Source organism: Salmo trutta, chromosome 14 (genome assembly GCF_901001165.1).
Source record: "Salmo trutta chromosome 14, fSalTru1.1, whole genome shotgun sequence".
Taxonomy (NCBI): Eukaryota; Metazoa; Chordata; class Actinopteri; order Salmoniformes; family Salmonidae; genus Salmo; species Salmo trutta.
Genome location: NC_042970.1, coordinates 66,559,879 through 66,572,786, shown reverse-complemented (window position 1 = coordinate 66,572,786; position 12,908 = coordinate 66,559,879). Strand labels below are relative to the sequence as shown.

The 12,908-nt window shown below is 45.9% G+C and overlaps 1 protein-coding gene across 1 annotated transcript; it reads left to right on the top strand.

Moving 5' to 3' along the window:
• The first annotated feature begins 8,152 nt into the window (after positions 1 to 8,152).
• LOC115208710 (protein tyrosine phosphatase type IVA 1) lies at positions 8,153 to 12,279 on the top strand. Its single transcript, XM_029777010.1, has 6 exons — positions 8,153 to 8,315; positions 9,445 to 10,039; positions 10,252 to 10,344; positions 10,437 to 10,567; positions 10,823 to 10,897; positions 11,186 to 12,279. The coding sequence occupies exons 2-6, from the start codon at positions 9,935 to 9,937 to the stop codon at positions 11,301 to 11,303; spliced, it is 522 nt and encodes a 173-aa protein (XP_029632870.1). The 5' UTR covers positions 8,153 to 8,315; positions 9,445 to 9,934; the 3' UTR covers positions 11,304 to 12,279.
• Positions 12,280 to 12,908: the final 629 nt, after the last annotated feature.

Below are 12,908 nucleotides of genomic sequence, written 5' to 3'. Positions count from 1 at the left end.
GTTTTAAACTATTTTACACCTAGGGTTTCTATACATAACTTTAACCCATTTTATAAGAGATTCCCCAAACTTGAAATATTCCAGGCATTTATATATAAACTCCAGTCGTACTTTTTCAAAAGCCTTTTCAAAATCAGCTATGAAAACCAGGCCTGGTGTCCCTGATATTGTCAAATGTCAGTTGTGCAGAGATGAGGACGGAGTCAGGCGCAGGACACAGAACTGAGTAAAATAACGTACTTTACTCTGAAAAATAATCAGCCAATAAATCCACGCAGGGATAACAAACCCTAACACAAAAACCAGGAAACAATCACGCACAAAACATAATGAGAGACAGAGGGTTAAATAGGGATATAATAATAACATAATGGGAACCGGGTGTGAACAATCAAGACATAACAAATGGAAAAAGAAACGTGGATCGGTGGCAGCTAGAAAGCCGGTGACGACGACCGAATGCCGCCCAAACAAGGAGAGGTACCAACTTCGGCGGAAGTCGTGACAGTACCCCCCCGACGCGCGGCTCCAGCAGCGCGCCGACACCGGCCTCGGGGACGACCCAGAGGACGAGGCGCAGGGCGATCTGGGTGGAGACGGTGAAATTCCTGCAGTAAAGAAAGGTCCAGTATGTCCTCCACCGGCACCTAGCATCTCTCCTCCAGACCGTACCCCTCCCACTCCACAAGGTACTGAAGGCCCCTCGCCTGACGCCTTGAGTCCATGATGGCTCGCACAGTATACGCCGGGGCCCCCTCGATGTCCAGAGGGGGCGGAGGAACCTCCCGCACCTCAGACTGCTGGAGCGGACCAGCCACCACCGGCCTGAGGAGAGACACATGGAACAAGGGGTTAATACGATAATCAGGGGAAGCTGTAACCTATAACATACCTCGTTCAGTCTCCTCAGGTCTTTAAATGGCCCCACAAACCGCAGACCCAGCTTCCGGCAGGGCAGGCGAAGGTTTCGGGTCGAGAGCCAGACTTGGTTACCCGGTGCGTATACCGGGGCCTCACTACGGTGGCGGTCGGCGCTCGCCTTCTGTCGCCTGATGGCCCGTTGCAGGCGTACATGGGCAGCGTCCCAGGTTTCCTCCAAGCGCCGAAACCATTCATCCACTGCAGGTGCCTCGATCTGGCTCTGATGCCACAGTGCCACGGCTGATAACCTAGTACACACCGAAACAAGGACAGGTTAGTGGAGGAGTGGCGGAGGGAGTTTTGGGCCATCTCTGCTCAGGGGATGAAAGCCGACCACTCCCCCGGCCGGTCCTGGCAATAAGACCTCAGAAATCTACCCACATCCTAGTTAACTCTCTCCACCTGCCCATTACTTTCGGGGTGAAACCCTGAGGTTAGGCTGACCGAGACCCCCAGACGTTCCATGAACGCTCTCCAGACCCTTGATGTGAACTGGGGTCCCTGATCAGACACTATATCCTCAAGCACCACATAGTGCCGAAAGACGTGTGTAAACAGGGCCTCCGCAGTCTGTAGGGCCGTAGGGAGACCGGGCAAAGGAATGAGGCTGCAGGACTTAGAAAACCGATCCATAACAACCAGAATCGTGGTGTTTCCTTGTGACAGAGGGAGAGCCGTCACGAAATCCACTGATAGGTGTGACCACGGCCGTTGTGGAACGGGTAGGGGTTGTAATTTCCCTCTGGGCAGGTGTCTAGGTGCCTTGCACTGGGCGCACATCGAGCAGGAGGATACATACACCCTCACGTCCTTAGCTAAAGTGGGCCACCAGTACTTCCCACTAAGACAGCGCACTGTCCGACTGATGCCAGGATGACCAGAGGAAGGTGATGTATGAGCCCAACAGATCAATCGATCACGAACATCAGAGGGAACGTACTTACGTCCAACTGGACACTGGGTGGGAGTGGGCTCCGCATGCAATGCCCGCTCGATGTCCGCGTCAACCTCCCATACCACCGGTGCCACCAGGCAAGAAGCCGGAATTATGGGAGTGGGATCCATGGACCACTCCTCTGTATCATACATCCGAGACAGTGCGTCTGCCTTAGTGTTCTGGGAACCTGGTCTGTAGGATAGAGTGAACACAAAACGGGTGAAAAACATGGCCCATCTTGCCTGGCGAGGATTCATTCTCCTCGCCACCCGGATGTACTCCAGATTGCGGTGGTCAGTCCAAATGAGAAAAGGGTGTTTAGCCCCCTCAAGCCAATGCCTCCACGCTTTCAGAGCCCCGACAACAGCCAACAGCTCCCGGTCCCCCACATCATAGTATCGCTCCGCCAGGCTGAGCTTCTTCGAAAAGAATGCGCAAGGGCGGAGTTTAGGTGGCGTACCCGAGCACTGAGACAGCACAGCTCCTATCCCAGCCTCAGACGCGTCCACCTCTACTATGAACGCTAAGGAGGGATCAGGATGATCCAACACAGGAGCCGAGGTAAACAGAGCCTTCAGGTGACCAAAAGCCCTGTCCGCCCCAGCTGACCACTGCAGTCACACCGGTCCCCCCTTCAGCAGTGAGGTAATGGGAGCCGCTACCTGACCAAAGCCCCGGATAAACCTCCGATAGTAGTTGGCAAACCCTAAGAACCGTTGCACCTCCTTTACCGTGGTTGGAGTCGGCCAATTACGCACGGCTGAAATGCGGTCATTCTCCATCTCCACCCCTGACTCGGACAGCTGATACCCTAGGAAGGAGACGGACTGTTGGACGAACAGACATTTCTCAGCCTCAACGTACAGGTCATGCTCCAACAGTCGACCAAGCACCTTGTGCACCAAAGACACATGCTCGGCGCGTGTAGCGGAATACATTAGAATGTCATCTATATACACCACTACACCCTGCAGGTCCCTGAAAATCTTGTTTACAAAGGATTGGAAGACGGATGGAGCATTCATCAACCCGTACAGCATGACGAGGTACTCATAAGTGCCCAGAGGTGGTACTAAATGCCGTCTTCCACTCATCCCCCTCCCGGATACGCACCAGGTTGTAAGCACTCCTGAGATCCAATTTGGTGAAGAAGCGCACCCCATGCAATGACTCGGTCACACTGGCTATGAGAGGCAGAGGGTAACTATACTTCACCGTGATCTGATTTGAACCTCTATTGTCAATGCACGGGCGTAAACCTCCATCCTTCTTCACAAAAAATAAACTCGAGGAGGCAGGTGAAGTGGAAGGCCGAATGTATCCCTGTCCCAGAGATTCGGTGACATATGTTTCCATAGCCGCCGTCTCCTCCTGTGACAGAGGATACACGTGACTCCTGGGAAGTGCTGCGTCTACCAGGAGATTTATCGCACAATCCCCCCGTCAATGGGGTGGTAGTTGAGTCGCCTTCTGAGTCAAATCAGCATTTTCAGAGGGGATGTGCATGGTGGAGACCTGGTTTGGACTCTCCACTGTAGTTGCACCTATGGAAACACCTATACACCTCCCTGAAAACTGACGTGACCATCCCTTGAGAGCCCTCTGTTGCCATGAAATAGTGGGGTCATGATGGGCCAACCAGGGAAACCCCAACACCACAGGAAACACAGGAGAATCTATCAGGAAGAGACTAATTCTCTCCTCATGACCCTCCTGCGTTATCATACATAGTGGAACTGTGACCTCCCGTATCAGCCCTGACCCTAAAGGACGACTATCTAAGGAATGTACAGGGAAGGGCACATCAACAGGAACAATAGGAATCCCTAATCTACGAGCAAACGAACGGTCAATAAAGTTCCCAGCTGCGCCTGAATCTACAAGCGCCTTATGCTGGGAATGCGGGGAAAACTCAGGAAATTCTATAGATATATACATGTGCACAACAGGAAGCTCTGGGTGAGTTGGGTGCATACTCACCTGGGATGATCCACCAGTGCTCTGCCTGCTGCCTCGACTTCCTGGGGAACCTCTCCAGCACCAACCAGCAGTGTGTCCTCTGCGGCCACAGGTAGTGCAGGAAACAGCCCCCCCTCCGGTTACCGTTAGAGCAGCACCTCTGAGCTCCATAGGTGTAGGATCGGAGGTGCTGGGGGATGGAATGGACGGACCCTGATCCGAACGTCCGCGGGTGGCCAACAGGTTATCCAGCTGGATGGATAAATCCACCAGCTGGTCGAGGGAAAGGGTGGTGTCCCTGCAGGCCAGCTCCCGATGAACGTCCTCACGTAGACTACATCAGTAACGGTCAATCAGGGCCCTCTCATTCCATCCCGCGCTGGCAGCCAAGGTCCTGAAGTCCAGTGCGAATTCCTGTGCGCACCTCATCCCCTGTCTGAGATGGAACAAGCGTTCCCCCACTGCTCTCCCCTCAGGTGGATGATCGAAGACCGCCCGGAAGTGTTGGGTGAAATCCTCATAGCGGACCGACATTGCGTCTATACTTCCCCATTCCGTGTTGGCCCACTCAAGCGCCTTCCCCGACAGACAGGAAATGAGGGCGGTCACGCTCTTGTATCCCGAGAGAGCCGGATGGACGGTCGCCAGGTAGAGCTCCAACTGGAGCAGGAACCCCTGGCACCCGGCACCCGTCCCATCATAAGCGCTCGGGAGCGAGAGCCGAATCCCACTGGGTCCAGGTGACGGAGGGGTGGACAGTGGTATGGGTTGTGGTGTTGGTTGGAGTGAAGTTGATGGGGTTGTGGGAAAACCACCTTTTTCCCATCGCTCCATGGTGAGCAGCACGCAATCCATGGCTGTGCCAAGATGTTGGAGCATCGTTGCGTGCTACTGGACGTGTTCCTCCACTGGTACCGGAGGACTGGGTGCACCTGCTGACTCCATAAAAATGGTGCGTGATTCTGTCAAGTGTCAGTTGTGCCGAGGTGAGGACGGAGTCAGGCGCAGGACACAGAACTGAGTTAAAGTAATGTACTTTACTCAGAAAAATAATCAGCCAATAAATCCTCGCGGGGATAACCAACCCTAACACAAAAGACTAACACAAAAACCAGGAAACAATCACGCACAAAACATAATGAGAGCCAGAGGGTTAAATAGGGAAATAATAATAATGTAATGGGAACCAGGTGTGAACAATCAAGACATAACAAATGGAAAAAGAAACTTGGATCGGTGGCAGCTAGAAAGCCGGCGACGACGACCGCCGAACGCCGCCCGAACAACGAGAGGCACCAACTTCGGTGGAAGTCGTGACAGATATTTCATAGTATTCTATTGTTTCCAGTACTTGTCTTATATTATCTCCAATGTATCGTCCATGTAAAAAAAACTGTCTGATTAGGATGAATAATATCTGACAATACTTTTTTAATTCTATGCGCCAAGTATTTTGCTAGGATTTTTGCATCACAACACTGAAGTGTAAGAGGTCTCCATTTTTTTAAATGGACTGGATCTTTATATATACACCACTTGGGTCCTGTTTCAGTAATAATGATATCAGACCTTCTTGTTCTGTGTCTGATAATCTACCATTATTATAGGAGTGGTTAAAACATGCTAATAATGGTCCTCTGAGTATATCAAAAAAAGTTTTGTATACTTCCACTGGTATGCCATCCAGCCCTGGAGTTTTCCCAGCCTTAAAGGCTTTAATTGCACCAAGAAGTTCCTCCTCTGTAATTTGGCCTTCACATAAGTCTTTCTGTACACATGTTAATTTTACATTATTATTAGGGGAAAAAATCCATACAATTAGCTTCAGTTAGTGGAGATGGAGGAGAACATATTCTTAAAGTACTTTACTTCCTCTTTCAAAATATAATTTGGTGAATCATGCGTGACTCCATCATTTGTAACAAGTTTCAATACATTTTCTTTGGTAGCATATCTATATTGCAGATTGAAAAAGAATTTGGTGCATTTTTCCCCATATTCCATCCAGTTCACTTAATTTTTATAATATATTACACTGGATCTTTCTTGAATAAGTTCCTCCATTTCTTTTTGTTTTTCCTCTAACTTATTCTGTGCCTCTATGGTAGTTTTTATTGCTATCTAACTGTACTGTTAGTCCTTCAATTTATTTTGTTAATATGGTGTATCGGGCGTCGTATAAAGGGGACCAAGGTGCAGCATGTTGAGTGCTCATCTTTACTTTTAATGAAAACACTTAAACAAAGAAAACAAAACGACAGCCAACAGTTCTGTCAGGTAAATCCAATGAAACAGAAAACAACTACCCACAAAAACCAAGGGGGAAAAAGGCTGCCTAAGTATGGCTTCCAATCAGAGACAACGGTAGACAGCTGCTTCTGATTGGAAACCATACCCGGCCAAAACATAGAAATACAAACATAGAATGCCCAACCCCATCACACCCTGACCTACCTAAACAGAGATAAAACAGCTCTCTTAGGTCAGAGCGTGACAGTACCCCCCCCCCAAAGGTGCGGACTCCCGGCCGCAAACCTGAACCTATAGGGGAGGGTCCGGGTGGGCATCTGTACTTGGTGGCGGCTCTGGTTCAGGGCGTAGCACCCCAACCGCCCGCTGATCCCCCTGCTTCTGTGTGTCCAGAGGAACCAGACCGTGGATCATCGCCGGAGGCTTTGGAACGCCAACCGCCGCTGAAGACTCTGGGCTGAAGGCCGCCGCTGAAGACTCTGGGCTGCAGACCGCCGCTGAAGACTCCGGGCTGCGGGGAGCGTCGCCGGAGGCTCCGGACTGGGGAGCGTCGTTGTAGGTTCCAGACTAGGGACCGTTGCTGCAAGCTCCATGCCATGGATCATCAATACAGGTTCCGCGCCATGGATCATCTCTACAGGCTCCGGGCCATGGATCATCCCTACAGGCTTCTTGCCATGGATTATCCCTACAGGCTTCTTGCCATGGATTATCCCTACAGGCTCCGGGCCATGGATCATCACTGGAGGCTTCGTGCCATGGAACATCCCTACAGGCTCCGGGCCATGGATCATCACTGGAGGCTTCGTGCCATGGATCATCTCTACAGGCTTCAGACCATAGATTATCACTGGAGGCTTTTCTCGTGCAGCTGGAACAGGTCTCACCGGACTGGAGAGACACAATAAAAATTGAGTGTCTATATAGCTGTACCATGATATTTGCATTGCTACTAAGTAAACCTCCAATTGGTCCCCACTATTCCACCCACTAAAAGCCCTCCTCACCCCGAGTTGGGTTGTCATCCCGATGCCCGGCAGACCACCCCCAACCCCCCGTATTCCATAGACCTGAAAAGACTGAGATCCATCCTTCGAAAAGAGCACACAGTGCCATTTACAGAACAGAAGTAGATCAACCGCCAAATTCATTTCCATTGTTGGGCACTGTTTTACCGCAGTTCTGTTAATGATGGTGAGGGCAGGTGTTCGGCATTCAGGAGCGAAGATCACTCTACCGGTGTTGCTAGCTAGCAAGGAGGACTCCGGGAGGCAGGAGCGAAAAACTTTTATGACCCTTTTGACCCACATTCAGAAGAGTCACACAAGCATGAAGACAAAAGACAGTACAGTATGAAGATAGCCAGAAACTGCTTCTCCAATAGACATTTTTCCATTCACTCATTGACTTCTCAAACCTCGGCCTGGTCTGCTTCGCAAGCGTTCCCAGAAGTCTGTTCATGCAGAAACCGATGGGGTGCTCAAGGCAGGGTGTTCATGCAGAAATCAATGGGATGCTCGAGGGGGGTGGGGGTTCCTGCAAATGCAGGAATGTCCACATGAAGGAACCCCCCGAATTGTGGGCTACAGTTGCACACTATTGGCTTCTATAGCCACAAAGTCATAAACAATTTTATACAATTTCTCGGCTTCATAGGTCATGAACAGACAAAATCATGTTTTTCATTCAATTGGATAAAATTTGAAGGAAACCAGATTAAAGTATGATGACCAATGACTTTTGCTGCTACACTGATAAAGTTTGATCATAAAGTTACTGGTCCCCTCCCCCCATGTCAAACACTTGTATTTATTACCTTATCCCTCAAATCCTTAAACTGAGACCAAAAAGCATCAAAAAAAAATCTTATTTTGACTTTGTGGCTGTGAAAGCTAGTGGAAGCCCTAAATGATAAGCACTATATAGGTAGTCAATAATCAGCAATCCTTAAGTATTCAAACAGAGGTGAATAAACCTGAATAAAGAGTTGGCTTCTTTTGCGCAGGACTACAATTTGATCCCAGAGAACATGCCCAGTTTGTAGGCTTTCTAGGGTGGGGTTTCGAGAGAGCTCGAGCTCTGAATAGTGATTGCCCGTTTGCCTTGCGTCGTACTAGTCGAGTAGACGCCGACTCCGCACGGAGGAATTGCCTAGACTGCATGGTGCAAAACCATTTAATATATTTACTTATTTTTAGGGACCGGCTGTATGATTAAGCTACAATCTTCAATGAGTAAGCATATCCCAGTAAGTGTCAATTTTCATAAAGCAATATTTTTGTTACATTGTAGCTACTCGTGTTGTAATTCTGTATCAACTGGTCTTCAATTTTTCAAATGTTAAATATCGGGCCTCTTCGACACATGCTATGTTGTCTTTGTGAAATTGATACATGTGAGTTTTTCCTGTGATTAACGGTATGTTAAAGGTGTATGCGAAATTAAATAGGCTTTGCCGTTAGATTGACATTTTATTCGAGTAAAACGAGGTTGTGGGTTGCCTTTGGAGCGCCTTTGAGAAGCATTTGACGTAGCTATTACCGTCGTATAAAATTTACGCATTTTTCTTATGAACTTGTCAGCAATATCATTGACAGTTTCTATAATCATTCTTACCTTAATTAACTGTAGTTTACTTAAACGAGGCGCTAAATATCTCACTATTAAAAAATGTGTTTCTCTATCTCAATGGACATTTTACAAGTGCTCGGCTATGAGGCCTCTATACCGGTGATGGCGCCGAGTCTGCCCTCACAAAGGACAGTTTTATAGAAATCCTCTTTTATCATACTTATGTAAATTTCGGTTTGTTTGGGTTTTGTCGTTGGACAGACGTCTAGGTTTGACGTCATTGTATTGTCTCTTAATTCAAGGTCCAATTTGGCTCTAATGTTCAGAACAAAACATTATTTTCCAGCCGGAAAAAAAATCGGATTAACTATCCATACTTCAAGCTTCTTAGACAGTATTTGGAGCACCAGCCAGAGAAAAACATATACAATGCTTAGGGCTAAGGGAATTATACATGGCTTGTGTCAAAAATAACTTTGCTGAAATTCTAACAAATCTTTCCTTCTGTCAACGAGGCATATAGTAGGCCTAATATGTAGATATTACTGCTTTTTGTATGCAATTATAAAGAATATGTAGAGAGTTGAGCAGCGACCTACTGTTGGCCTTAGTAAGCTACATCCATCCTTCACACATTGGCAGTCGTGTTAGACCTATAAAATTAGACCTATGGTTAGACTAGATCTGGGCTGAAAGAGAGCAGCAGTTATGTGTTTCCATAACCTTTTCTTTTTCAATTGTTTTAGCCATTTCCCCCTTGAGTTTAGAGGCCTTATCTTACTCCCTCCCCCTCTTTTCTCTTGCAGCAGTTCTGTGGTGTTCTGGGTCACACATTTATGGAGTTTCTGAAGGGCAGTGGGGACTACTGCCAGGCACAGCACGCAGCTGCCTATGCAGACGAGTGAACAGCAGAACTCACCTCCTCTCCGAACACATTGGACCCACAGGAGGAGGATCTGAAACGTTGGCAGGATCAGGACACCTCCTAACGTACCAGCAGAACGAGCCTGGATGGGGTAACTCTACCTGCTGCACACTGCCCTCGTTGGCTTCCGCCTGGTCAGAATCAAGGGGGAACCTGTCTTGTTTCCCAGAGGAGAAGGGGTTTGATTTTGGTTGTCCACACCCTTTTTTCTGCCAAATCCGACCTCCTTTCGCCCCATAGCCTTCTTTAGCCCACTGGTCACGGTGTATTTTTATTGCGGGAATATAGTTTGACATTTTGTTGATATTCCCTCTAAATAAGTGTTTTTGTTAGATTGTTTTGTGGAAGATCTCGTTTTTTCGTCTGTCACCATGGCGCGTATGAACCGACCTGCCCCTGTGGAGATCACCTACAAAAACATGAGGTTCCTCATTACCCACAATCCAACCAATGCCACCTTGAATAAATTCATTGAGGTGAGCCCTCACATCATTAACACAGTGACGATATCAGAAATTAATTTTGTTATAAAACGTAATGAATGTTCTGGATTCTCATAGGTAGTCCCTCTCTTCCATAGTATAAAAGGTCTGTTTAGAAACTATAAATGTTTTCCCTGTGTAGTATGTCAAATGTACAATGGAATATGTTGCAGATCATATGAAAATAAAAGTACATTCTACTACAGGAACTGAAGAAGTATGGAGTGACCACCGTTGTGAGAGTATGTGAGGCCACCTATGACTCCACCTTGGTGGGGAAAGAGGGAATACAGGTTCTGGTAAGCTTCAACATCACTTATTTACTACCATCTTTGTTTTGGTTTCTGAGAAAGAGGGCAGATGAACTAATTTCCCCCTCCTCCACCAATAGGATTGGGCGTTTGATGATGGAGCTCCCCCCTCTAACCAGATTGTTGATGATTGGTTGAACCTCCTGAAGACGAAGTTTAGGGAGGAGCCTGGTTGCTGCATTGCTGTCCACTGTGTAGCTGGCCTGGGGAGGTAAACTAGTGTTCTTATTTCCCCTCTTAGTATAGAAACATTTATAATCCTGTAACAAGGATTTTTAAACATGTAATAAGTATTTATATTCAGAATTGTGTTAGATTGATGATGCTAGTTCTTTGGTAAGAATGCCAAAAAACAATTAGCCATGATACACAGTATTAAAAAGTCCCATAGTACCCTAACCCTAACTGCCTTTTGTCAACTTTTGTTCTGAGTATTTCCAAAGTTTTTTTTGTGTTGTACTCCTAGAGCCCCTGTCATGGTTGCCCTGGCTTTGATTGAATGTGGGATGAAGTATGAAGATGCTGTCCAGTTCATCCGGCAGTAAGTCTGATGCAAATACACTCATGTAGATCTCTATATACTGTAGCTGCAGCATTTTAAAATGGAGGCTAAAACGCATTGTTTTGAAAGAATCAAACTGAGCTGCAATTGAGAAGTTGAAATTGCATTATATGTACCTTAACCCTTAGTACAGTGTAAGTACATTGTAACAGTGGGTAATTTCATTCAAAAAGGGAGGCTAATCTATAAAACCCACTGTTTTAAATTAATATCACTGACCTGCAATTTAGATAATGTGAAATGACAATGTATTTTCTCTCGTAACAGGAAGCGTCGCGGAGCGTTCAACAGCAAGCAGCTTTTCTACCTGGAGAAGTATCGTCCAAAGATGCGCCTGCGCTTCAAAGACTCCAACGGCCACCGCAACAACTGCTGCATCCAGTAGTAAAACTAACTCATAGTCCATGCCAACAATGCCCCTATAAAATACATTCATTTCTTTATCTTATCTACCTGGCAGGCTTGTTTTTTCTTAGTAAATCCATTGTGTTGAAGTATTTCCATTGGAAATTCATTCTCAAATAATTAAAGTTTTCCCTTCTCAATTAAAAAGTGTCAATAAAGAGGTTAGTTTGTGAACAAGTGACAGTGAGTGAGTGTTCTCTATGTGTGTCCTTAGATTTGGAAAGGAGCACAGCCAGTGAAGTAATTTTGTGACCCTCCAGATGTTGGTTTATACATGTTGAACACATCCCAAGGTTTTAATTGGCAAGGGTGCTTATTACTTTAAAAAATATTTTAAAAAGTACTGTACCGATGATTTAACATGAGTAGTTAGGTATCCCTTTAAATTTTATGATTCAGTTCGATACTGAATAGAAAGATGTATGCCTTCCTCCACATGGTTAAAACTTGAAATGCCTTACAATTAAAATGGAACAAAAAGGCAATCGAGTGGGTTTGTCATCCACTACATTAGAAAAGGTCTTTCATTTTTTTACTTGGAACAAAAGAATGTTGCCTTTGTCTTGTGCAGGACGTCTACACACTTAAGTCCTTTCAGTAACTATTTTTAATATGAAATGCTTAATTGTTGCAATATTTGTTTATTGAAAGTCTGGGACCTTTTTATTTTTTTATTTTCTCTTATCAAACCTTGTTGATTAATTACTGCCATGTCTGAAATGTGATTTGTGTTTTTCGCTTTGAAACTGGACTTCAATGTCTGCGATATTTTGTATGCCTTTTTATTTTGATGTGCGTAACTTAATACTTGGATACTTGATGATTTATGTATTTGAAAATGTGTATTGTTAGGTTGGCTATTTATACTATCAATGGATGTGTGTTTTAGTACCGTGAGCGACAAATTGTAACTGTTCACCAACTTGTGAGAGTACATTAAAATGATACACTGAAAACTTGGTTTTGAATGGCATTTAATGCACTTTAATATCCTACTGAACTCCCATTAGTGAAGGCCTATAATGCCTATAATACATTGGCCTTGTTTGGTTTAATGGATTGTCCCAGTGAGCTTGTTCTGCCTGTAGTACCAGCATTGGCACTAACAAAGAGTCAGATCTGTCTATGGGACTGCTGACTGGAACCGTGGCAGAGAAAGAGGAAGTTTACATACTGTTTCATAGAAGATCATGAGAAACAAATTCAGCTAATAAAATAATTATGCCAGAATATCCCCCAAAAAACAAGCCGTGCAGAGTCATGGGAGAGGTTTTCCCACAGGAAACTGCTTGAAACTGATAATGTAAGTTTAATACATTTAGTGACACATGCCATAATTAAGGTATACTTAACTGCATTTGGTTTAAATGAGAAGCGTGGGCTCAATTACAGGTGAGTAATTTACTGATTCAACCCTCCCCTACCCTGTTACATGTCCCTCAAGGCATACTTGATAACAAGAATCTTCTTCTGCGTAGGAAAACTACAGTCTAATGCACAAAGACAAACAGCATTTTCAGCAAATTAATCAAATCCTTTTGTGGAGATATTTTGTTAAATGGCTGTTGGTTACACCCTGGATCTG